The sequence below is a fragment of the Dromiciops gliroides genome, chromosome 2 (assembly GCF_019393635.1).
Source record: "Dromiciops gliroides isolate mDroGli1 chromosome 2, mDroGli1.pri, whole genome shotgun sequence".
Classification (NCBI taxonomy): Eukaryota; Metazoa; Chordata; class Mammalia; order Microbiotheria; family Microbiotheriidae; genus Dromiciops; species Dromiciops gliroides.
In genome coordinates this window covers 666,073,148-666,097,957 of record NC_057862.1, presented here as the reverse complement: position 1 = coordinate 666,097,957, position 24,810 = coordinate 666,073,148, and the positions used below count along the sequence as shown (strand labels likewise).

The following is a 24,810-nucleotide window of genomic DNA, read 5'->3' as shown; positions in this document are numbered from 1 at the left end:
CCGGGAAGGTATGATGTTCAAGGAGGGCCTTTCTCCACCTTTAGGGGAAACTCAGGCTTAGATCATGATGATAATGATATGGTGACTGATATATTACACGTATTGGAGCTGTTGCACGGTAAGGATCATAGTTATTATTGTTATAACCGACATTGGCTCCGGAACTTGGCTGAGGATCCAAAGGGTAAGAGGCCACTGCCCACCCTCCTCCGTGGAGGCCCCTTCTGCCCTCCCTCACAGTGTCTTGCAGCACTCTGCGCTCTGAGTAGGCACTTAGTAAATGCTTATTGGATTGGATTGCTTGCTTTGTTGCTGTTCTCCCATAACTCCTCTAAATTACTACAGCATTTTGCAAAGAAGAAAGCTGAGGCTTAGGAAAGGAATCCGAACCTGCACGTCTCCTGACTCCAAAAGCGGCGCTCTGGTCCCCAACCCTGCCGCCTCCTCCCGAGCTAGCACGGGCATTTAAGTGCCCTCTTCCCCCGGCAGCCTAAATCTTGTACAACAGGGCGCGCTTAATAAATGCTGTTTATTGATTGGGTTGGAGGCTTTGTTCCGTTATCCCCATAAACCTACTAAATTACTTCAGCATTTTCCAGGTAAAGAAACTGAGGCTCGGTAGTCATTCCACGGCAGCTCCCTTTTTCTATGCTGTGCATCTCTTTGTTTTATGATGCAATGCTGCTTATAATATTTCACTCTCCTATTCCATCAGATTTTAAAGGTGAGATTACGTTCTGAACTGGCATTTATCGCCCTTAGCCACCATGTCTCTATGCTTGGTAGCAGTTCCTTGAGCTCCTCAATTTTTCCATCATTTTCAGCAGAAGAATGCTTGCCTGAGAGAAAGGATTATTTCTTTTTTTTATTTAATAACTATTTGTTGGATTAAAACCAAGGTTTTTCCCCTTTCCACTTCCTCATCCAGAAATCAACCAGTGTGGGAAATCTTGGGCAAAGACTCATCCAGGATAAGATCTAATCAGAGACAGTAAAGAATCAAATAAATAAATAGATAGCTTTAAAAAACCCAAACAAATAAATAAGTAAATAGACGAACAAAAATTTTAAAAATAGACGAATAAATAAATAAATGAGTGAATTAATTAATTAATTAATGGATAGATGGACAAATACATAAATAAATAAATGCATGCATGCATGAATGACTGAATAAATAAATAAACAAATGAATGAATGAACGAATACGCTGGGGGAAAACCAAATAGATAAATAATTAAAGACAAGGAAACTGAGAACCGCCCCCTCACCCTCCCCCCCCCCCGAAAAAGACAATAAATAAATTTCACGTTTTGGAGAACGTGTGGGTTCCTGCTCATTGTGTTTACTCAGACAGGTCTGGGAAATGTGGCTTCTCCCTTTTGTCGGATAGGTGGATATGAACATTGATAAACCTCTTTGGCCAAGATTTGGGTGCTCAGTGTAGCATACCTGAAGACGCTAACTGGAATAAACCCACTTCATTAAAAAGAAAAGAAAAGAAAAAGAGACTGAGGCTCAAGGCAGGGATTCGAACCTCCGACTCTCTGGAATCCAGAAGCTGCGCTCTGGTTCCACTCCTGTCTGCACCCCGCTCCCCTCCCCTCCTGCCCCACTTGCACCTTGTTTGAGGACCCTCCTCCGGGCCTTCTGGAGAGTCACCAGCGCCCGGGGGGGTCTCCTCACGTCCTCAGCGAAGGGGTTCGGGCAGTCCCAGCGGCAGCCCAAGACGAGCCTCCGGACCGTGGTCATTAGCAGCATGAGCCCAGTCCCCAGCCCCAACGCGGTCCACAGCCATATCAGGCTGGCTGCCTCCGGCTCCTGCTGCGCTGCTGCCCCGGGAATGGAGGCGATGTTCGGCGGGTCCGGGTCGTGAAGGGCTCCAGACATCGGTCCGCCCCTAGCTTGTGCTGAGAACAGCTAAGAAGTACGGGTAGAGGCGAGCCAAGAGCCTCTGAGCCAGGAGAGGATGGGAGGGCGGTGACCTGGTACAGTCTGCAGAGAGACCTTCGCCTTTGCAGAGAAGAGATTGCCAGGAGTAAGTCCGGGGAGGTCAGGAAGTAAATGCACTGGGAGGACCGAGTGAAGGCTTAGAGGAGGACATTGAGGGGGAGGTGCCCAGCCTGGCGCCCAGCAATGCAGGCCTGCTGTACTAGAGAGAGGTCAGGGCTAGACAGACCTATGTGGGAGCCCTGGCATAGATACAATTGAACCTTTGAGAGTTGATAAAATTGTCAAGAGGGAAGATGGGGAGAAAGAAGAGGGGTTAATCAGAGCCTGGGGAGACCCAGGTTTGGGGAGGAGGTGCAGGAGATGGGTGAGGATCTAGCAACTTAGAAGAAGCATTTAGTAGGACGAGCACTAGGAGAGAACAGCCATTGACCTGAGCATCTGGGGTGGGGAAGCAGGTGTCAAGCTGCAGAGAGTAAGTAGGGTTATTGAGAGCAGAAAGCTTTAGGTGTTTGGATGGAGATTGGTTATATATGGGGGTAGGGAATGGGGCTGAGAGGCAGACTGTGAGCCCTATACCCAACCTTTCCAGATTCCCCCGCCTCCCCCCATCCCATTTACTTCTCTCTCTCTCTCTCTCTGTCTCTCTCTCCATCTCTCCATCCATGTGTGTGTGTGTGTGGGGGAATTCCCTAACTCACCAATGGATTTGGAGGTACTCAGTTTACCCCATCTGGGTAAGACTTTTTTCCTTTTTTTTCAGGGCAACAAGGGTTAAGTGACCTGCCCAGGACCACCCAGCTAGTAAATATCAAGTGTCTGAGGCCGGATTTGAACTCAGGTCCTCCTGAATCCAAGGCTGGTGCTTTATCCACTGTGCCACCTATCTGCCCTGGGATTTCAGAATTCTTGATTGTGGAAGTGGTACATTTGCAGGTGATGGCAAAATCAAGGATATGACCATCTTTGTGTGTGGCTAAGGTGGGGTGGAGGAGTAAGTCATGGGGAATGAGTAGGTTAAAGAGCTGAGCCAAGTGCTTAAGGGAGGGCCAATATATATGTCGAAGTCCCCAAGTATGAGGGCAAAAGATGGGGAGGATAGAAAGATTGTGAGCCAGGTACCAAACTCTTTTTTTATTTTTGGAGGGGCAATGGGGGTTAAGTGACTTGCCCAGGGTCACACAGCTGGTGTCAAGTGTCTGAGGCTGAATTTGAACTCAGGTCCTCTTGAATTCAGGGCTGGTGCTTTATCCACTGGGCCACCTAGCTGCCCCCAGGTACCAAACTCTTTGAGGAAAGAAGGGGAATGACCTGGAAGTCTATAAAGAAGAGTTTCCAGGATTTTGATTTCAGATATGAACACCATCTATGTCAGAGGAGGAGAGGTTGTTAAGTGATGGGGGCAGGGGAAGAACCCAGAAGTGGCAATGGGAGTGTTAACGGCTAAAATTCTAGCTAAACTGTCTAAAATATCTAATGAGTGGTCGCCAATAAATTATAAGCTTTAGCAAGAGTTAGACTTTTAAGCATTTATTAAGGAGAATAAGAATTTGGTAAAGAGAGAGAAAAAGGCCTAGATTCCTATCTATTAAAGGGAGAGCACATTTCTAGCTCCCTTCGCCGCCAGAGTCCAGAGGAAAAAAAGACTGAGCGCCAGTCTCTTCCTTCCTCCTCCCACTAGCCCGCGTCACTTCCTGACTCCTGGTCTTGCCCTCAAAGACCTTCCCTTCATGGGCAGAACTCCTCTACAGTAAGTATCCAGCAGGTGGCGTTATTCCAATCGTTACAGGAGCGAGGCATAGTCCAATTCCCTTGCTGATTAGAGAGCCAAGAAGATTGAGTAAAGGTGTAGTCAGGACTGGAAAGGGTGGCAAAGGAGGCTGTGCCATTGGTGTGTGTGTGTGGTGGTAGTGGGGAGATTTCAGTAATAGTCAGAAAATGGAAAGAATTGGAAAAGAAAATATTTAGAATCTGATGATGAGTAAGATGAGCAGAACCAGGAGAACATTGTACACAGTATCAACAACTTTATGTGTTGATCAACTGTGATAGACTTGATTCATCTCAGCAATACAATGGTCCAAGATAGTTCCAAAGGACTCATGATGGAAAAGGTTCTCCAAATCCAGAAAAAAAAAAAAAGAACTGTGGAATATGTATGCAGATTGAACCATACTATTTCTTTTGGTTTTGGTGCTGTTGTTTTTCTTTTTTGAGGTTTTTACCTTTTGTTTTGATTCTTCTTTCACAGCAAGACTAATGCAGAAATATGTTTAATGTGATCGTACATATATAACCTATATCAGATTACCTGCTGTCTTGGGGAGGGGAGGGAGGGAGGGAGAAAAATTTGAAATTAGAAATCTTATAAAAACAAATGTTGAAAATTATCTCTACATGTAACTGGAAAATAATAAAATACTTTTATAATTAAAAATATATATTTAGAATAAGAGAAGCTTGTTGCTGATGGAATAGGGAATCCAGAAGGCAACACTGGAAGGAGAAAATGGTGTTTGTTTGGAATTTGGGGGTGGGAGGGTTGAGGGGGAAGGGACTAAGAGATCAGTGATGGGGATAGAGAATGAGGTTTGCAGGATGACCTACAATAGTACCCCTTGAGGTATTATTTGAAAGTTTTTTGGAGGAGAATTTAGGAGAGCTCAGGAGAGTCCCTGTCTTTACTCTGACATCTTGGCTCTGCCCCTAAATTTTACTTTTTAGGCATTTCAATGTGATGGCTGCTGTTGCTTACCTTAAACAATAACATGGGAGGTATTCATTAACAAAACAATATACTTGTCTTGTTGGATATCCAGTTCATTTCAATGTTTTGTTTTCATGATTTCAAGAGTCAAACATCCCCATTCAAAAAGATACATTTGTAAATGAAATTAAAGCTCCCATTGCTCACTTAAAACATAAGGGAGGGGCAGCTAGATGGTGCAGTGGATAGAGCACCAGCCCTGGATTCAGGAGTACCTGAGTTCAAATCCACCTTCAGATACTTAACACTTACTAGCTGTGTGACCCTGGGCAAGTCACTTAACCCCAATTGCCTCACCAAAAAAAAAACAAACATAAGGGAAAGCTTCTCTCAAGGACCACAGGACTTCTTCAAGACTTTTTTTGAATTAAATAGTTATAGTAAGTGTTTTGTCCTAAAATCAATGAATTCTGCTTTGACTAGATTAACGTTGTCAATAAAGATTGTATCAGAAAGTTTTGGATTAAGAATCCAGGGTTGGGGCAGCTAGATGGTGCAGTGGATAGAGCACCAGCCTTGGAGTCAGGAGTATCTGAGTTCAAATCTGGCCTCAGACACTTAACACTTACTAGCTGTGTGACCCTGGGCAAGTCACTTAACCCCAATTGCCTCACTAAAAAAAAAAAAGAAAGAAAGAAAGAAAAAAAAGAATCCAGGGTTAAGCTTTAATGCTACCAAGATAGAAATACCTTTTGAAAGGGTTTTAAATATTTCCATGTGTTTGTAGATTTCTCTTTTAAAAGCAATTGGCAGAGAATTTTGTAGCTCAGTTCCATTTAGGTAAAGCCCTCCCTCCAGCATTTGAAAACTGGCAAAGATGCTGGTCTCCATTCTCTTCTTCTTTATTGGTGGCTTAGCCAAGAAAGCTTGCCATTTTTCAGTAGTATCCATAATGATGATTTCAAGACCTGGAATTGAAAGATTAATCTCATTTCTAAGGTTAACAATGCCTCCCAGATAAGCCAACCAATGGGTAAAAATCCTTTCTTTCAAAGGGTTTCAAAAGGGTTTCTTTTTGAAAAGGAGCGATTTCCCACCCTTGCTTTCAAGATTGTCAAGACTTGTCTTGAAAACCAGTGAATTTCTGTGTGGCAGAGAAGCACTTGGTGTTCTAGTCCCATTTCTTGGAAACTCTAAAAAAAATACATTGACTCAGAGACCCGCTTCTAATAAAGTTGATGACTTTTGTGAGTTTTGACAAAAAGTCTTTCAAAGTTGTAGGAAAGGTCTTTATTGCCAATGCACGTTTCTATAAAAAGCCATGAGTGACAGTGGCAAAACCCAGCATGGCAGGAGCTCCCTCTGTGCAAAGAGTATAATTCTGTTCTTTCTAGTCAGATTTTGGTTTGGCAAAAGAAAACTTTTCATCATTTTCAGAATGTCCACAGGCCTTTGTTGTTTCCAAAAAGGACTCACAAAATGAAAAATTCTTCTTTGCTGGGGTCAGCATGTACACAGTGAACAGAGGCAGGGATCTGGCTATCCTGAGAAAATTCTGGAAAGGGAATGATGAGGCTGTGAATTCCTCGATGACTTGTTTCAAAATTGTTCCAATGAATATCAACTATGCTACAACATTTCCTATCATTTAACAACAAAGCCACTTTTAGTTTTCTCCTCTGTTCCAGTCCACAAAGCAGTCTGTTCATTTCCAGTGCTCAGGACTTGACTGAAATCTCTCCCATGGTGTGGGGCTTCTTTTATTGGGCAATCTGATAAGTAACTTTATTGGATGCTTCAGGGAAATTTTTTTTTGAAAAATAGCAATTCCAAGTTTTGGAAGGGCTCCGGTTTTTTCCAAATTGAGCTTTCTTTGAGTGAAAATAAGTGGCATCTTTAGAGTCATTTTCAGGCTAGATAGACATGAGATGCTCTTTCAGTTTTGCTGCCTTTACATTTCTCTTAGCAAGAACTTTTACACACACACACACACAAAAACCCACCTCAGTTCCTTCTGTGTACTGTCATGTTCAGTAATGCAAATAAAACCAGGTAATACATAGTTTCCATCATACATCCTTTTCTTCAACACTTCAACTTCAATTGGGTCTGTAAAAATATACAATAAAGTAAAAATAAAATATTTGACACAACTGATATTTTTGAGATGATGTTGGCATGGTTTTAAAGAAATCCATGCAGAAATAAATAATTTGGGGGCAGCTAGGTGGCACAGTGGATAGAGCACCAGCCCTGGATTCAGGAAGACTTGAGTTCAAATCTGGCCTCAGACACTTGACACTTACTAGCTGTGTGACCCTGGGCAAGTCATTTAACCCTAATTGCCTCACACACACACACACACACACACACACACACACACACACAAGAAATAAATAATTTGTATGTGAATTAAGTAAGTTGTAAAATGGGAAATAAATTTGCATAACAAATAAGTAAAATGAGGCAGAATTTATAATTTCTTCAAAGTTTCAACCCTTTTAATGGTGTTTAACCCTCTGATAGACACAAGCAGATGATAGCAGTAGCTCAGAAGTTATATTGTTTCAGGAATTTGGTTTTTTGCTCGGAGCCTGCCTCATAGGACTGATTATATTGGACTCTGTCCTCATGGATGGAGATAGATTTCTCAATGCCCCTAGCTTGCACGAATGGCAGGTAGAGTTGGTGAGAGTGAGAGAGAAGAAAAGTCTGGCTTCTTCTGGATTCCAGCTTCAAGAGAGAAGATGGGACATTCCAACCTCTCTTCAAGTCACTGAAGATCCTCTCAGGACCTCAAAGATTGTTCCCAGTTATATCCATCCCACATGTGGCTTATTTTTTCATGGCATTGAGTGCCAATTCTCTCCATATCAATGCTCTTTGTGAGGCCATGGTGAGGTCTTAGAGGAAAGCCTAAAAGCCCCATTATGGTGTGATAAAATAATGGGATTTAGCAGATACTCAAAGACCCACCTGGAGATTCATCTAAACTGATTGTATCAAGTGAGAGTGATTGACTGCTGATTAGTCTACTTCAAAGTTAACTAGATTGTGATCACACCTGGCTAGCCCTCAAGAAGGTATTGTTCTCAGAAGCTAGACTGTGAACTTGTCAACACCTTCAAGTTCAGTGAACCAATGGATTTGTAGGACACCAACCAATCAGCTTGAAGCACTGTGTAAGGACCGCCCCTGTTCAAGACCTATAAAAAGCTTCCACAATCAGTTTGCTAGAGAGTTTGTGATTGAAGCAGGCTGGTGATGGAGGACTTGAGGAAGAACCAGACCAGACCAGGCTGGAACTCTAGGCTAGATAGGCCTTTTCTTAACTTTCTGAACTCCATGTGAATACCTGGTATGCTTTAATAAATGTTTAATGCCCAAAGACTGGTACTAAAGATTCTAATTTAAGGCAATCACCCTGGAAAATCAAGAATAATGTCCCATCATTGACTTGGGTAGAATGAAGATTTCATATTGTTTTATGCTATAACCCATAGTTTTCTCTTATTCCTATGCATTAAGGTATAAACTCCATCAAGATTGAGACCATCGTGTGTGTGTGTGTGTGTGTGTGTGTGTGTGTGTGTGTGTGTGTGTGAATTGGGATTAAGTGACTTGCCCAGGGTCACACAGCTAGTAAATGTTAAGTGTCTGGGGCCGGATTTGAACTCAGGTCCTCCTGAATCCAGGGCCAGTGCTCTATCCACTGTGCCACCTAGCTGCCCCAAGACCATCTCTTATTTATCTTTACCCATCTCATAGGGCTATGGCATGAAAAGTGGAGGTAAACCATAAAGCATTCCAGAAATAATAACTCTTCTTGTTTCTCCCAATACTTAACACTGACTGAGCTCATAGTAAGAGGTACTTAAATTTTGAATTGGAGGTCAAAGTTGGTCAAGAAGCACTTTTTTCCCCCAGGGCAATGAGCGTTAAGTAACTTGTCCAAGGTCACACAGCTAACAAGTGTCAAGGGTCTGAGGCAGGATTTGAACTCAGGTCCTCCTGAATCTAGGGACAGTGCTTTACCCACTGCACCATCTAGCTGCCCCCAGGAAACACTTATTAAGTGCACTATGTTAAACAATGGAGATATAAAGAAAAGCAAAAAGTGTCTGCTGGATTCATCCAACTCTCCCCTGTGGCTCCAAGAAGCTGTAACATTGCAATGGCCACATTCTGGTAAACGGTCTCAACAGGGGGCAGCTAGGTGGCGCAGTGGATAGAGCACCAGCCCTGGATTCAGGAGAACCTGAGTTCAAATCCAACCTCAGACACTTGACACTTACTAGCTGTGTGACCTTGGGCAAGTCACTTAATCCTCATTTCTCCCCCCAAAAAACCCAACAAAAACAAAACAAAACAAAAATAGTCTCAACAGATGGGGTAAACTGAGTAGCTCCAAACCCATTGGTGAATTAGGGAGCACACACACACACACACACACATACAGCATGTGAACATTTCCTCTGGTGGAGTGTTTAGATGAGGACAATCTCTTCCAAGGGCCACAAAAGCACCTGAAGTGAGTATTGTAGAGCTTGGTTAGACAGCAAAGATACCCAAGTTATCCACCGGACCCCAAGCCATCCCTAGTTGTGTTGACTTTATCTTGTCACTGGACTCCTGTGATTCTGCAAGAGAGATGGAGGCCTCGTTTCAATCCAATTTATGTGTGAGTCAAAAGGCATCATTCGTACCATTTGACCATTTCATTGGTACAGGGCTGCCCAGCACAGTGTGCCAATCTCAAAGAAGGCAGTGTGCTTGATGAGTGAAGCAGAATTGTGGTAGCTCAAAGGAAATGTGAGATACACAAATTTAGAGCCATCTCCACCCCAAATGCTCATATGTACTATGGTGCCCAACCTGTGGTAGAGCCTTCAGAGCTCTTAACAGTCTAATCAGCCATAGTTGGACGCAGTGTGCCTTGACCCCAACATAGTGATATCCTCTGGAGCACACATACATACACACATACACACATACATACATATTTGTGATACATGTAATACATCTACATAGTATTTATATAATACTATGCTGAGATTTCCAATTGTAATACTAGGTGTTGCTATGAGTCCCCTGGACTTGCCTGTTCTGAGTGAGCCAACCTTCTGAGTCACTCCACAAAACAGAAAGTTAAGCTTGTAGTCTGAAAAAGTAGATTGAAGCTGGCAGCCATGTTTGTATTGATTCTGCCCTCAGGAGTTTAGTCATGAAATGAGTGAATGGTTCATGATTATTCCCCCAGAGAGAGAGACAGAGACAGAGAGACAGAGACAGAGAGAGATCAGAGAGAGATAGAATGACAGAGACAGATTTTCTAACAAGGGTCTGAGGACTATGAAAAGACATGATCACTCATGTCACTCAAAGACCTGCCCCCCACACAATCATGACACAATGGACAAAAGGAAATACACATGTCTTTGTCAAATCAAGTCAAGAAGCATTTATTAAGTACCTACTATATACCAGGCACTGTGCTAAGTGCTTAAACTACAAATACAAGCAGAAAGACAGACCTTTCCCTCAAGGGAATTCTAATCCCAATACAGGCATACTTTGGAGATATTGCAGGTTTGGTTCCAAAACACCACAATAAAGTGAGTCACACAATTTTCTTTATTTCCCACTTCATATAAAAGTTCTGTTTATACTATTATGTGATCTCTTAAGTGTACAATAGTATTAGTTCTAAAAATATGCATACCTTAAATAAAAATACTTGATTGCTAAAAAAAAATTGCTGACCATTATCTGAACCTTCAGCGAGTCATAATCTTTTTGCTCATGGAAGGTCTTGCCTCAGTGTTGATGGCTGCTGACCCATCAGGGTGGTGACTGTTGAAAGTTGGGGTGGGGTGGGGGTGGAGTGGAGTTGTGGCAATTTCTTAAAATAAGAGAACAACAAAGTTTCCACATTGATTGACTCCTCCTTTCACTTGAACACTTAGAGGCCATTGTAAGGTTATTAATTGAGCTAATTTGAATATTATTGTGTCTCAGGGAATAGAGAGGACCAAGGAGAGGGAATCAGTCAGAACCCACACATTTAGTAATTCAGTTTGCAGTTTTACACGGGTGCAGTTTGTGCTCCCCTTCCACCCCAATTACAATAGTAACATCAAAGATCATTGATTATACATACATATATACATATATGTAACATAACATAACAGAGCCATCTGGATCCAGTAGCAAGATGTAGATCAGGATGCCTGGAAATGGCCCCCAATGGGAGAAGTAGTCCAGGGCTGGAGGGAACATCCTGGGTGAAGAGGTTTCTTTGAAATAGTAGAGAAAGTCTTGCTGGGGTGGAGTTAGCAAGGCAGCCTGGGAGAGGGATGTCAGCCACAGAAGTTTATGAGAAGTAAAACTAGTTTCATAATCTAAAATTTACAGCAGAATAAAGGAACATGCTTAGCAACAGATACCAATGGTACCCAGGTCACATGGTGAAGGACAGTCCAGTTGTCACCGGACTAAGAACAAGCTATACCTCTTGGCCCTCATTTTTCTTTCCTTTCTTATTTTTTGAAAGTTTTATTGACTTTTTTTTGTTTGTTTTTATGTTACAAATCTTTCCAGATCAACCAACCATCTCATAACAAAGTAACAAATTAAGCAAAACCAACAATACAGTGACCTTATCCAAAAATTCATGGAACATTCCATACTTGCAGCCACCCAACCTCTCTATTATTAAATTAGTTTTGTGGTGTTTTTTTTTTTTAAACAGAGATTTATTTTCTCTCTATCCCAGCAAAAAAAGAGAAACAAAAATAAATTTCTTGTAACCACTATGCTTGGTCAAGCAGAAGAAGACTCACCAGACTTCCTCTGACTGTATAGAGATGTCTCTGTCAGGGGGAAGACCATCATAGATCTCCCCCAAGTATTTTATTGATCATAACTCTTATGTATTTCAAAGTCATCTGTCTTTACAGTCATTAAATTGCAAAGATGTTATGGTACAAATTGTTCTCCTGTTTCTATTCGTTTCATTCATTAATTTTCAGAAGTTCTCAGAGTTGTGCATTTTTATGACTTGTTGTTAGAGTATAAATTACTCTCCTGGTTCTGCTTACTTCACACTGCATCAATTCATACAATCTTTGCCTTGTCTTTGAAACCAGATATTTCCTCATTTCTTTTTTTTTTGGAGGGGGGGCAGGTCAATGAGGGCTAAGTGACTTGCCCAGGGTCACACAGCTAGTAAGTGTCAAATGTCTGAGGCCTGATTTGAACTCAGGACCTCCTGAATCCAGGGTTGGTGCTTTATCCACTGAGCCATCTAGCTCCCCCTAGTTCCTTATTACTTACTGTGAAATAATAATATTCCATCATATTCATTTCCCACAATTTATTTAGCCATTCCACAATTGATAGGCATTTCTTTAATTTCCAGATTAGTTATTTTTTGCCACCACAAGGAAAACTTCTATAAAGATTTTTATATGGGAGTCCTTTTCCTTTTTCTTTGATCTCTTTTGGGTATAAACTGTGATATTTAAATTTCTAGCTATGTTGTCTAAAAATCTAATGTGTGGTCACCTTAAATTAGAAGCTTTAGCACCAGTCTTTGGGCATTAAGCATTTATTAAAGCATACCAGGTATTCATGTGGAGTTCAGAAAGTTAAGAAAAGGCCTATCTAGCCTAGAGTTCCAGCTTGGTCGGGTTCTGCCTCAAGTCCTCCACCAGGAGCCTGCTTCAACCACAAACTCTCCTCAAACTGAGTGTGGAAGCTTTTTTGTAGGTCTGGAGCATGACATTGCCGTCTGCCCTGGTGCAGGCCCTCATCACTTTGTGCCTGAACTATTTCTTTTCCATATTTAATTCCTTTATTTTTTGTTTTTAATTTATAATACCATAGCATCATATACAGTATATATAGTAAATATATATATATGATAAATTAAAATAATTTTCAAAAAGTTATTAAAACATCAGACCCCTTTCATGACTTTTGGCCTACCCTATTAATTTTGATAGTGAAACTTCTCAAGATATCGTGGGGTTTACAGGCTAGATTTCTTTTATATATATATTATTTTATTTTATTTTTTCCAATTACATGTAAACATAGTTTTCAATATTCATTTTTGTAAGATTTTGAATTTCAAATTTTCTCCCTGCCTCCCTCTCCTCCCCACTCCTGAAGCCAGCAAACAATCTGATATAGGCTATACATTACAATCATATTAAACATATTTCCACATTAGTCATGTTGTGAGAGAAGAATCAGAACAAAAGGGAAAAAAACATAAGAAAGAAGAAACAAAACAACATGCATTCAGATTCCACAATTCTTTTTCTGGGTGTGGAGAGCATTTTCCAACCATTCCAATTTGGCATTGTCTTGGATTATTGTTTCATTGAAAAGAGTTAAGTCTATTACAGTTGACCATCACACAATGTTGCTGTTACTGTGCACAATGTTCTCTTGGTTCTGCTCCTTTCACTCAGCATCAGTTCATATAAATATTTTCAGGTTTTTCTGATATCTGCCTGCTCATTTCTTATAGCACAATAGTATTCCATTACATTCATATGCCACAACTTATCTAGCCATCCCCCAGTTGATGGGCATTTCCGATTCTTTGCCACCACAAAAGAGCAGCTATCAATATTTTGTACATGTGGGTCCTTCCCCCTTTTTTATGATCTTTTTGAGGAAGAGGCCTAGTAGTGGTATTTCTGGGGCAAAGGATATGCCCTGTTTTATAGCCTTTTGGGCATGGATGATTTCAAATTGCTCTCCAGAATGGTTGGATCAATTCACAACTCCACCAACAATGCATTAGTGTTCTAATTTTCCCACATCTTCTCCAACATTTATAATTTTCCTTTTTTGTCATATTAGCCAATTGGATAGGTATGAGGTGATGATAAGAGTAGTTTTAACTTGCATTTCCCTAATCAATAGTGATAGAGAACATTTTTTAATATGGTTGTAGAGAGCTTTAATTCCTTCATCTGAAAACTGCCTATTCATATCCTTTGACCATTTCTCAAGGGGAGAATGACATGTATTCTTCATTCATTCATTCAATCATTAATTCATTCACTCATCTATTTACTCTGTTTATTCACTTATCTATTTATTTGCTTATTTATTTATTTGTTCATTCATTAATCTATCTATCTATCTATCTATCTATCTATCTATCTATCTATCTATCTATCTATCTATCTATCTATCTATCTATCTATTTAAGGTTTTGAGTTCCAAATGCTATCCCTATCTAATTCCTTCCCTCCCTACCCTCCCCCCACCTTGAGGTGGCAAGCAACCAGATATAGGTTATACATGTAAAATTGACTTGTATTCTTAAAATTTTGATTCAGTTCTCTATATATTTTAGAAATGAGGCCCTTATCAGAAACACTGGTTGTAAAAATAGTTTCCCAGATTTCTGCTTTCCTTCTAATCTTGGTTGCATTTGTTTTGTTTGTGCAAAAACTCTTTAATGTAATCAAAATGATCCACTATGCCTTTCATAATGTTCTCTATCTCTTGTTTGGTCATAAATTCTTCCCTTCTCCATAAACCTGACAAGTAAACTATTTCTTTGTTTTCTAATTTGCCTATGGTATCACCCTTTATGTCTAGATCATGTACCCATTTTGACTTTACTTTGGTATATAGTGGAAGAAGTTGGTCTATGCCTAGTTTCTGCTATACTATTTTCCAGTTTTCCTAGCAGTCTTTGTCAAATAGTGAGTTTTTATCCTGGAGGCTGGAGTCTTTGGGTTTTATCAAACAGGAGATTGCTATATTCATTTACTCCTGTGTTTTATGTGCCTAACCTATTCCACTGATCCACCACTCTATTTCTTAGCCAGTACCAAATAGTTTTGTTTGTTTGTTTATTTTTGGTGAGGCAATTGGGGTTAAGTGACTTGCCTAGGGTCACACAGCTAGGAAGTTAAGTGTCTGAGGCTGGATTTGAACTCGGGTCCTCCTGACTCCAGAGCCAGTGCTCTATCTACTGTGCCACCTAGCTGCCCCAGTACCAAACAGTTTTGATGGTTGCTGCTTTATAGTATAGTTTTGGATCTGGTACAGCTAGTCATGCCTAGACTATTGCAATAGCTTCTAGTGGGTCTCCCTGCCTCAAGTCTCTCCCCACTGCAATCCATCCTCCACTTAGCTGTCAAAGTGACTTTCCTAAAACTCAGATACAATGATGTCACTTCCTGATCCCCCTCCAGCTCTCACCTTTCCAGTCTTCTTTACTATCCCCCATGAACTTTGTGATCTAGTAAACACTGGATCCCTGGACCTAGTTGCCCCACCTCCCAACTCCAGGCATCTTCACTGGCTGTCCCCTTTCATGAATTCTTTACCTCATTTCCACCTCCTAGTTTCCCTGGTTTCTTTCATGTCCCAGTTAAAATCCCACCTTCTATAGGAAGCCTTTCCCAATCTCCTTAATGCTAGCACTCTCCCCATTGATCATCTCCAAAATAACCTATGTACATTATATCTGCACATAGTTGTTTTCATGTTGCCTCCCTTATTAGATGGTGAGCAGGGACTATCTTTTGCCTTTCTTTGTATCCTTCCCCCCCCCCCCACGGCCAGTGATTATCACAGTGTCTGGCACAGGGGAGGTACTTAATACATGTTTAATGACCTACTAGACTGATTTTTGTGTTTAATTCCACATTTCTTTCCAGAATGGTTGTCTGCATTCACAAGTCCAACAATCGTGCCATGATGTGCCTGTTTTCCCATAGCCCCTCCAACATTTACCATTGTTCTTCATTGTCATCTTTGCCAATCTAATGAGTGTGGCATGGGATATAAGAATTTTTTTCATTTATAATTCTCTAATTACTAGTAAATAGGACCAATCCTCCCCCGACCCATGATTATAGACAGCTCTACTAGTTCATATTCTGAGACTATTTATCAATTGGGAAATGGCTCTTATACTTTTTGTTTTTGGTGAAGCGATTGGGGTTAAGTGACTTGCCCAGGGTCACACAGCTAGTAAGTGTTAAGTGTCTGAGGCCGGATTTGAACTCAGGTCCTCCTGAATCCAGGGCCGGTGCTCCATCTACTGCACCACCTAGCTGCCCCTCTTATACTTTTTTTTGCAGGACAATGAAGGTTAAGTGACTTGCCCAAGGTAGCACAGCTAGTAAGTGTCAAGGGTCTGAAGTTGGATTTGAACTCAGGTCCTCCTGAATCCAGGGCCAGGGCTTTACCCACTAAGCCACCTAACTGCCCCTTGTTATACCTATTAATATGAATGAGTACCATATACATAAAGTCTTCAGCTTAAAGCTGAACTTAAAGCATATCATTGCCTCCTCACCCTCATGACTTAAACCAATGGACAAAAGGAAATACACATGTTATTAAGATACCAAAGTTTAGAGGCACACTAAAACTTTTTACAACACCCTGTATGTCAAACCAGACCTTTCTTTTCCCATGACCCAAGAAGAGAAAAGCCTATCTTGAGCTGCCCATCTCCTCTTATTTCATGGGACTTCTTGGCTAGCAAGGTGAGCCCCAAGCTACTAACCCAGGCATGGTTAATGAGGTTGTACATGCCTTCCCAAGGTGAGGTCCATGACAAGTCCCACACACCTGTGGGATCCATCACATAACTGTTACCAATCAATCAACAAATGTTTTTGAGAGTCTTCTGTGTGTTCATTGCTTTACAGCAGAATGCCCAACACAGATCATCTTAACCGCCAAATGGCTGTGCAAAATAGTTATAGATAGTGCTTAAGTCCAAATGGGAGACATGATTTAAAGACACACACACAAATTTATGGTCCTACAGAAGAGCATTTAAACTAGATGGTCTAAGTTGATATGCTCCCTTGGACCCACAGTTACTGTTATTTTTCTCCAAACCCAATAGAATCAATATACTGAATTATCATCAGTTCCACTGTGTGAATAATGGATCACAATAAACAAGTCCCCTTTTCTAAAAGCTTTTCTTGGCCTCTCTACAAACATGATCTGGCCTGGATAAAAAAAGAACAAGACTTTCTTGAAGGTCAGTGGTTCAGAATGCTAAGTGTGGTTAAGCATTCTCCTTGAGCTATATTCACTTGTTCCATTTTTAGTTAGGATATACTTAGATTATTTTCTTCAATTCATCATACAGGACAATCACAAAAGCTCCACCCACACCTCTAAGAACATTGGTTGGACCAGGTACCCTTGAAGAAAGCTTTACCACCCTCATCTATAGCAATATTTCTCCCGCAGTCAATTGTTCCAGTGTACATGATATCAGCTCCTTTGCACCTGGACTGCATCATTCACTGCCTTACTGTATCAAAGGGATGGGAAACCCCACCTGCCACAGCAGTCACTGTTTGTGCAATCAGCCACCTTACCACAATAGGAGTGCTCTTCGGATCTGGGAGCATACCTTTTGCCGTATCATAGATTCCAAAGTTGGCTGCTCTGTAGATAATGATACCCTGCACTGAGACATTGAAACCTTGGTCCAAGCCACGAATTCCATCAGACTTGGTGATTTGCACAAGGCAGTCTCCCAGGCCTTTGAATTCACTCTCAGTGCCAGATTTCCCAACAAGCGGGTTCTTGCAAACTCCAAGGGGTAGAAAACAGAGAGAAGTGGCTCCAGCTGCACCACCAGAGGCAAGATTGGCAGCAAAATACCTCCAAAATTGCGTGTGCTTGTCCACTTCTCCCCAAAACACCTGCTTCTACTGATCCTTAAAGGCAAAGCGAAGGGCCTGGGTGGGGAAATATCTGATGACCTTTGCTAAATTACCTGCCAGAAGGAAAGCATCCCTTGTTCCCTTGGAATTCGGATGATACAATCCATTATGCCTTTCTACTGCTTATCGGCAGCAATTTGTTTACTTGCAGGCTACACCTGCAATAGTAGCTTGAGTCTCTCGATGGGGGCCCCTGTAGTCTTGGAGACAGCATCGGCGAGGCCACCGGCCAGGAAGTCCTTGGTGAAGGAGATGGCCCGTTCCATCACGGTTACAGGCATGAAAGGTGTTGGAGTTGGAGAAAGAAAGCCAGTGACAGAGGGTGGAAAAATGGAGAACTCGTTGCTGTCTGCATAGCCCCCTGCTTCAGTTCAGAATAAAAGCATCAACAAGTATTGATTAAGTGCTTACTACATGCCAAGGGCAGTGAGGTAGCACAGTGGATAGAATTCTGAGCCTCTAGTCAGGAGGAGCTGATCAAATCCAGCCTCAGACACTCACTAGCTATGGGACATGGGGCAATTCACTTAACCTTATTTGCCTTAGTTTCTCATCTGTAAAGTGAGTTAGAGAAGGAAATGGCAAACCACTCCAGTATCTTTGCCAAGAAAACCCCAAATGGGGTCACCAAGAGTCAGATGCAACTGAAATGGCTGCGTAATAACAAAACTACTACAAAAATGCTATAAATATTTTGCATTTCTTTAATCATTAATGCTTTGGAGCATTTTTCATAGGTTTATTTATTTATTTTGGGGGGGTGAGGCAATTGGGGTTAAGTGACTTGCCCAGGGTCACACAGCTAGTAAGTGTTAAGTGTCTGAGGCCGGATTTGAACTCAGGTCCTCCTGAATCCAGGGTCAGTGATCTATCCACTGTGCCACCTAGCTGCCCCGAATATGTTTATTGATGGTTTGGATTTCTGAGAAGCTTATGGTCTAATATTGGAAAGACAACATATACAATCTGAACATTAAATATATAGAATAAATACAGAATAATTGCAAGCTGGTGTGGCACGAGGAGTTGTGGTGGAGGGTGGTGGCAGGGTAGTGAGGACCAGGAAACACTTTAGGCAGAAAATGATTTGAGCTGGATCCAGAAGAAGAGCAGGGATTCTCAGAAACTGAATCACTTCTATTACTTCATTCCAAGCATGGCTATAGCCAGTACAGAGATGGGAGATGGAGTATTGTGTGTAAGGAACAAGAAGAAGACCAGGCTGGTTGGACACATAGAATTATACATACGTCACATATGAAGTATTGTACATTAAGACTCAAACAGTAGTTTGGGGGCAGCTTGTGAAGAGATAGAGAGAGAGAGAGAGAGATAAAGAGAGAAAGAGAGAGAGAGAGAGAGATAAAAAGATAGATGATAGATTATAAATACATATATGATAGATTGATAATAGATTATAGGTAGATGGTTGTATACATATATAGATGATGGATAAAAAGATTATAGATTATAGATAGAAGATAGATTATAGATTATAGATAGATGATAGATGAATGGATAGATAGATAGATGATAGATTATAGAGAGATGGATAAAAAGATAGATTATAAATATATAAACATATGATAGATTGATAATAGATTATAGATAGGTGGGTATGTAAATAGATAGGTAATAGATTATATAGAGATAGATGATTGATAGATGATCGATAGATGGATAAAAAGATACATGATAGATAATAAATAAAAGATAGATTATAGATAGACAAATGATAGATGGATGGATGGATAGATAGATAGATAGATAGATAGATAGATAGATAGATAGATAGATAGATAGATAGATAGATAATCAAATGGTATGTGCCAGGCACTGTGCTAAGTGCTGGGAATACAAATAAAAGAAAAAAATAGTTCCTACCCCTCAAGGAGCTTACATTTTAATGGGCAGAGAAGATCCATATAAAGGGGAGCTGGAAAGCAAGAGTATGGGAAGACCCACCAGTCAGGAGAGTGGGAAGGCTCCTGGTGCAGGGGTAGAGAAGTTTGGAAATTAAAACATGGAGCCAGAAGTGAAGGGAGGATGTCTTGGAGACCTGCAGAAATGGTGGCATAGCAAGGGAGCTAATATTTGACTCTAGAGAGGAAGGTGGAAAGGACAGTAATGGGGAGGCTTGTTGATGAATTGATTCAATTTAATTTGAGGAGATAGAAAACAGCAACAAGTTGGGGAATTGGGTAGGCTTGGGAGAGGTGGAATATGGTTGCAATAGGTGGCACCTTAGCTGATTATTGAGGAAAGATGACTGAATTAATGATTTTTTTTGGTGCAGTAATTGGGGTTAAGTGACTTGCCCAGGGTCACACAGCTAGTAATTGGTGTTGGTTTTTTTCAGGGCAATGGGGTTAAGTGACTTGCCCAGGGTCACACAGCTAGTAAGTATCAAGTGTCTGAGGCCAAATTTGAACTCAGGTCCTCCTGAATCCAAGGCTGGTGCTCTATCCACTGCATCACCTAGCTGCCCCTGAATTATAAATTTTTCAAGTTGGAAGGGACTATAGTGACCACATTGTCCATCTCAGACCTAAAGGGGAATCCCTGCCCCCCCCCCATATATCTCATCATCATCATCATCTGGAAAAGTGAACATTTATCCAGAAAAGTGGCCATCCAGTCTTTGCTTCAAGACCTCCAATGAGGGAGAAACCACTGCCTCCCAAGGAAGCCCATTATACCTTAAGACAGTTCTTGTTAGAAGTTCTTTCTTACATTGAGCTAAAATGTGTCTCCATGACTTCTACCTTAGACAGAACAAAGGTGACCCTTCTCCATGCTAGCTCCTCGGATATTTAAGAACATCTGTCCTGTTCCCTCAGAGTCTGGTCCATGCTTGATATTCACAGCTCCTCCAGAGGCTCCTAGAACAGCGTGATCCCGATATGTGCAACAATCCAGATGTGGTCAGTGGAATTATCCCATGCCTGATCTTGTGCACGATACCCCTCTTCATTCAGCCTAAAGTGAGACTGGGGCTTTGGCTGCCATGCTGCAGTGAATTTATTATATGTTAAAGCTTAGGGTATTTTCCAGATTAAAATGCCATCCAGGCGGGGCAGCTAGGTGGCACAGTGGATAGAGCACCAGCCCTGGATTCAGGAGGACCTGAGTTCAAATCCAGACTCAGATACTTAACACTTACTAGCTGTGTGACCCTGGGCAAGTCACTTAACCCCAATTGCCTCACCAAAAAAAAAAAATGCAATCCAGGCATGTTCACACCATCTTTCAGTTACAATTTTTAAAATTTGATAATTAAACGCATGCCAAAATAAAGGGGGGGGGACCACATTCACCCAATGGTTACAACAGCATCACTGAGGAATATGGGTCACCAAGGAGAACACCTGGAAGCATCCCCCTGTGGGGAGCATGCGTGGCCAGGGCACGTGTGGGGCCCTTCTCTGAAGTCACAGGCACCCATGCCTTGGGGTGATGTCATTGAGTGAGCTGGTGCTTTCCCATTCTTGGCAGCTGTAGCTCTTCTCGGCTGCACTGCCCTCTGGTGGGCCTCTGTGTCTAGCCACTCGCTGCCCAGTGTCTCTGCCGCCACCTTCTGGATTCCTCTTGCTACGCAGCCTCTCTGTTGTAGGGACCAGACCCCACTCCAGGAGCCAGCCAATGACCCAGGGCAGCGGGCTCCAGAGCCCTAGCCTCTACTTTTGTACTTTCTTTCCTGCTACCACTGAAGGTTCCTCAGGATAAAATCTGCATTCTGATGCAAGACTCATTTTATTTATTTATTTATTGGGGGGGGGGGGTGTTGGTGAGGCAATTGGGGTTAAGTGACTTGCCCAGGGTCACACAGTTAGTAAGTGTTAAGTGTATGTGGCCAGATTTGAACTCAGACCCTCCTGACTCCAGGGTTGGTGCTCTATCCACTGCGCCATCTAGCTGCCCCAAGACTCATTTTATATTATCAAATCCCAGAGTCACTTGCCTGAATTCTTTTCAAATCACCCCAGAGGGCAGCGAGATGGCCCAGTGGATAAAGCACAGGCCCTGGATTCAGGAGGACCTGAGTTCAAATTCAGCCTCAGACACTTAACACTTACTAGCTGTGTGACCCTGGGCAAGTCACTTAACCCCAATTGCCTCACTAAAAAAAAAAAAAAAGTGATGCAGAAAATGTTATTAATTAATGCAGATTGAACTTTTAAAATGTATCATGGACATTTCTTTTCAGAGTCAATTGTTAAACATTTACTAGCACACTCCTGTAATTGCCTAACATATTGTAGTGGATTCTTGGCCTACGTTCCCAAATCTAGTCCCTGGGAGGATATGGGTAGTTATGGGGCCTTCACTCTTGAAGGGCTGGGGATGACAAAGCAAAATAGGTCACGGGACACGAGTTTCAAGGTCAGCCATGGTAAAGGCTGGAGCAATGCTGTGGTTTAATGACCATTTGATGACAAAGGGAAGAGCAGGTTCTGAGGTGAGGAGGCCTCATACCCTAGTTTGCCAGAAGGGTTGAGAATGAGGCATTCAGCCTTACTGGCCGAGTGTGAGAAAATGGGTAATGGTCTCCTCTCAATAAGGATATAACTGTCACCATTCAAATTACACTCCTCTGGACCTGTTTGAGGACAAAGGTCCCAGTCCCCCTTCCCTTCCCTCCTGATTGGCAAACAGATCACACAGTTCAAGTAGCCCTGAGCTGGTCTCAATAAGGTCCTCTTCTGGGCTGTGTCCATATAAGGGAAGATTGAAGAAAATGTCCCTGTGTCACCTCCCCCATTGCCTAAGAACCCAAAGAATAATTATGGAAATTAGGGTTAAGAATACTGCATTCTGGTTAGCTAGCTTTCTCCAATAGATTGTAATTGGCCAGGGATGAAAAAGGGGAAGGTCCATTTCGAGTTAGGGACTAGGGATCAAAAAGGGGTCTGCAAGTCCTCACTCTCTGCACCTGCTGGCTCTAGCACTTATTTGCAAGTGTCCATTCTTGCAAAGATGAAAATAAATGAGCCTTTGACACATCACCACTGAGTTCCAGAAAATTATTGAGCAAGAGTTGTTTTCCTCTCATTGAGTGATCAATCTGGCTCTACATCTGTGACCCTAGGTGAAATACCTGTGTGACCTCACACAGTTCAACCTGTTTCCTCATATATAAAATGGCAATTAGACAAAAATAATATATACTTTCCTGAGACAATATCTGCAAAGCACTTAGCACCTTGCCTGGAACATAGTAGGCATTTAATAAATGCTTGGGGTTTTTTCCCTTCTTTCTCTTCTTCCTTCCTTCTTTCTTTTCTTCCTTCTTTTCCTTCCTCCTTCTCTCCCTCCCTCCTTCCCTCTTTTTTCCCCTTCCTTCCCCACATGTGCTCTATAAGCTTGACACTTTCCTCTGGACTCTATGTACTCATGGAAGAGTATGTCACAGACTTTTTGGGAAAAGAGGGAGGTATTTTATGCCAACTGTTTTTGCTGTCTCACTTTAGTAAATACTTTCTTTCTAAAAGTTACTTAAGACTGCCTAAATTTACTAACTGATAATGTCAAGGAGAAGCACATCAATGGGGGCTCGGGAGCTACAGCATTTGAAAAGACCCCCCCCTCCCAAATCCTCAGGATTCCCCTAGAGCACTGAGGGGACATAGTAGTCATGCTCTGGACACCCAACTCTTCAGTGTGAGTGGGATTGGGATAGTGCTCAGAGCATGTGCTACATAATGGGGATGAAGGTAGAGCATATTGGGAAATAATTGGTATTTTTTTCAAAAAGGCATTAAAAAAGGGGCAGCTAGGTGGCACAGTGGATAGAGCACCGGCCCTGAAGTCCGGAGTGCCTGAGTTCAAATCTGGCCTCAGACATTTAACACTTACTAGCTGTGTGACCCTGGCCAAGTCACTCAACCCCAATTGCCTCACTAAAAAAAAGCATTAAAAAGGAAAATGAAACAATTCATGGGCAGTTATGTTTCTTTTTAAAATTAAAAACACTGGGGGTGTGGTGCAGGTTGCATTGTTTGGTTTTCCTTCGGACACATAACCAGCATAACCTGCGGTTTCTTTGCTTCTTGGTAGGAATGTCAACAAGTGTGAGATAAACCAATAGGACAGGAAATGACCTTTCACCATCATTGAAGCAGAGCTGCCCAGGGCCCTTGAAACACAACTATTGATAACTCCCATCCTTCCCCCTCACCACTGGATCTTGGTGCAGGTCCTCATCTCCTCATGTATGGACTATTACTATAATCTTCTGATTGGTCTCCCTGCCTCAGTCCCTCTCCAAACCAGTCCATTCTCCGCTTGGCTGCCTATGTGATTTGTCTAAAATGTCAGTCTGATGATGTCTTTCCCCTACTCAGAAAACTCCAGTGACTCCCTGTTCCCCCCAAGATGAAAGAGACGACCACGTGTTTGGCTTTTCAACCCCTTCACGATCTGTCCCCTCCTTCCCCTCATAGTCAGTCATCATCTATTTCTTGCTGTTCCTTGCACGCAACACCCAAGTCTTTTCACTGGCTGTCCCAAATGCCTGTCTCCACTTCCTTGTCTCCATTTCTCAGCTTCCCTGGCTTTGTTTTATCTCTGCTAAGATTCCACCTTCTTCTTCCAAAAAACCCCCCAACAACCTTTCCTGATCTCCTTCAATGTGGACGCCTTCCTGCAGAGATGATTTCCAGTATCTTTGCATATAGCTTCTTTGCCCAAAGTTGTTTGCCTTTCTCTCATTAGACTGTGAGCTCCTTGAGGACAGGGACTATTTTTGCCTTTCTTTGTATCCCCAGTATTTAGCACAATACCTGGCCCCTAGTAAGCACTTAATAAGTGCTTATTGACCCACCTTGACCCCAACTCAACATTTAAGTACCTCCTACTATGAGCTCAGTATTAAGTACTGGGAGAAACAAGGACTAATATATCTGGAATGCTTTATGGTTTACATGCCACAGCCCTATGAGATGGGTAAAGGTAAATAAGAGATGGTCTCGGTCTTGATGGAGCTTATACCCTAAAGCATAAGAATAAGAGAAAACTATGGGTTATCCCATAAAACAATATGAATTCTCTGTTCCACCCAAGTCAATGATAGGATGTTATTCTTGATTTTCCAGAATGGGGCTTTTAGGCTTTCCTCCAAGACCTCACCAAGAGACCTCACAGTGAGCACCAATGGGGACAGAATTCACACTCAGTGCCATGCCAAAGTAAGCCAAGGAGGTAATATCTGACTTTTATTCATTGTTATTAGTAAATCATTAGTTCAAGCCAGAAGTCTAAGTCAGGATAAAGTGCTCATCTTATGAACAATGCTAGAAATACCATTCCCTAGGGTACCTGGAAGACCTTGAGGGAACTTTGACAACCATGATCAAACATTAAAAAGCCTTCAGCTTGGGGTGACATTGGAAATTTAATAAAAGCCCTATTGAG

The 24,810-nt window shown here is 41.9% G+C and overlaps 1 protein-coding gene and 1 pseudogene across 2 annotated transcripts in view; both read right to left on the bottom strand.

Annotated features, from left to right (window-relative positions):
* The window catches only part of LOC122741353 (all-trans-retinol 13,14-reductase-like), a 34,011-nt gene extending 24,937 nt beyond the window's left edge, over positions 1–9,074 (bottom strand). The window contains exons 1-2 of one of the 2 annotated variants that reach the window (XM_043984732.1): positions 8,992–9,074; positions 1,623–1,711 (exon numbers count right to left, since the gene is read on the bottom strand). In XM_043984732.1, coding sequence (XP_043840667.1) covers positions 1,623–1,711; positions 8,992–9,074 — 172 coding nt within the window. Of the gene's footprint in view, positions 1–1,622; positions 1,892–8,991 lie in introns of those variants that run through there. The other variant, XM_043984731.1, reaches the window with a different exon arrangement.
* Positions 9,075–16,781: 7,707 nt separating this feature from the next.
* On the bottom strand, positions 16,782–17,678 carry LOC122739588 (annotated as a pseudogene).
* Between the last annotated feature and the right edge of the window lie 7,132 nt (positions 17,679–24,810).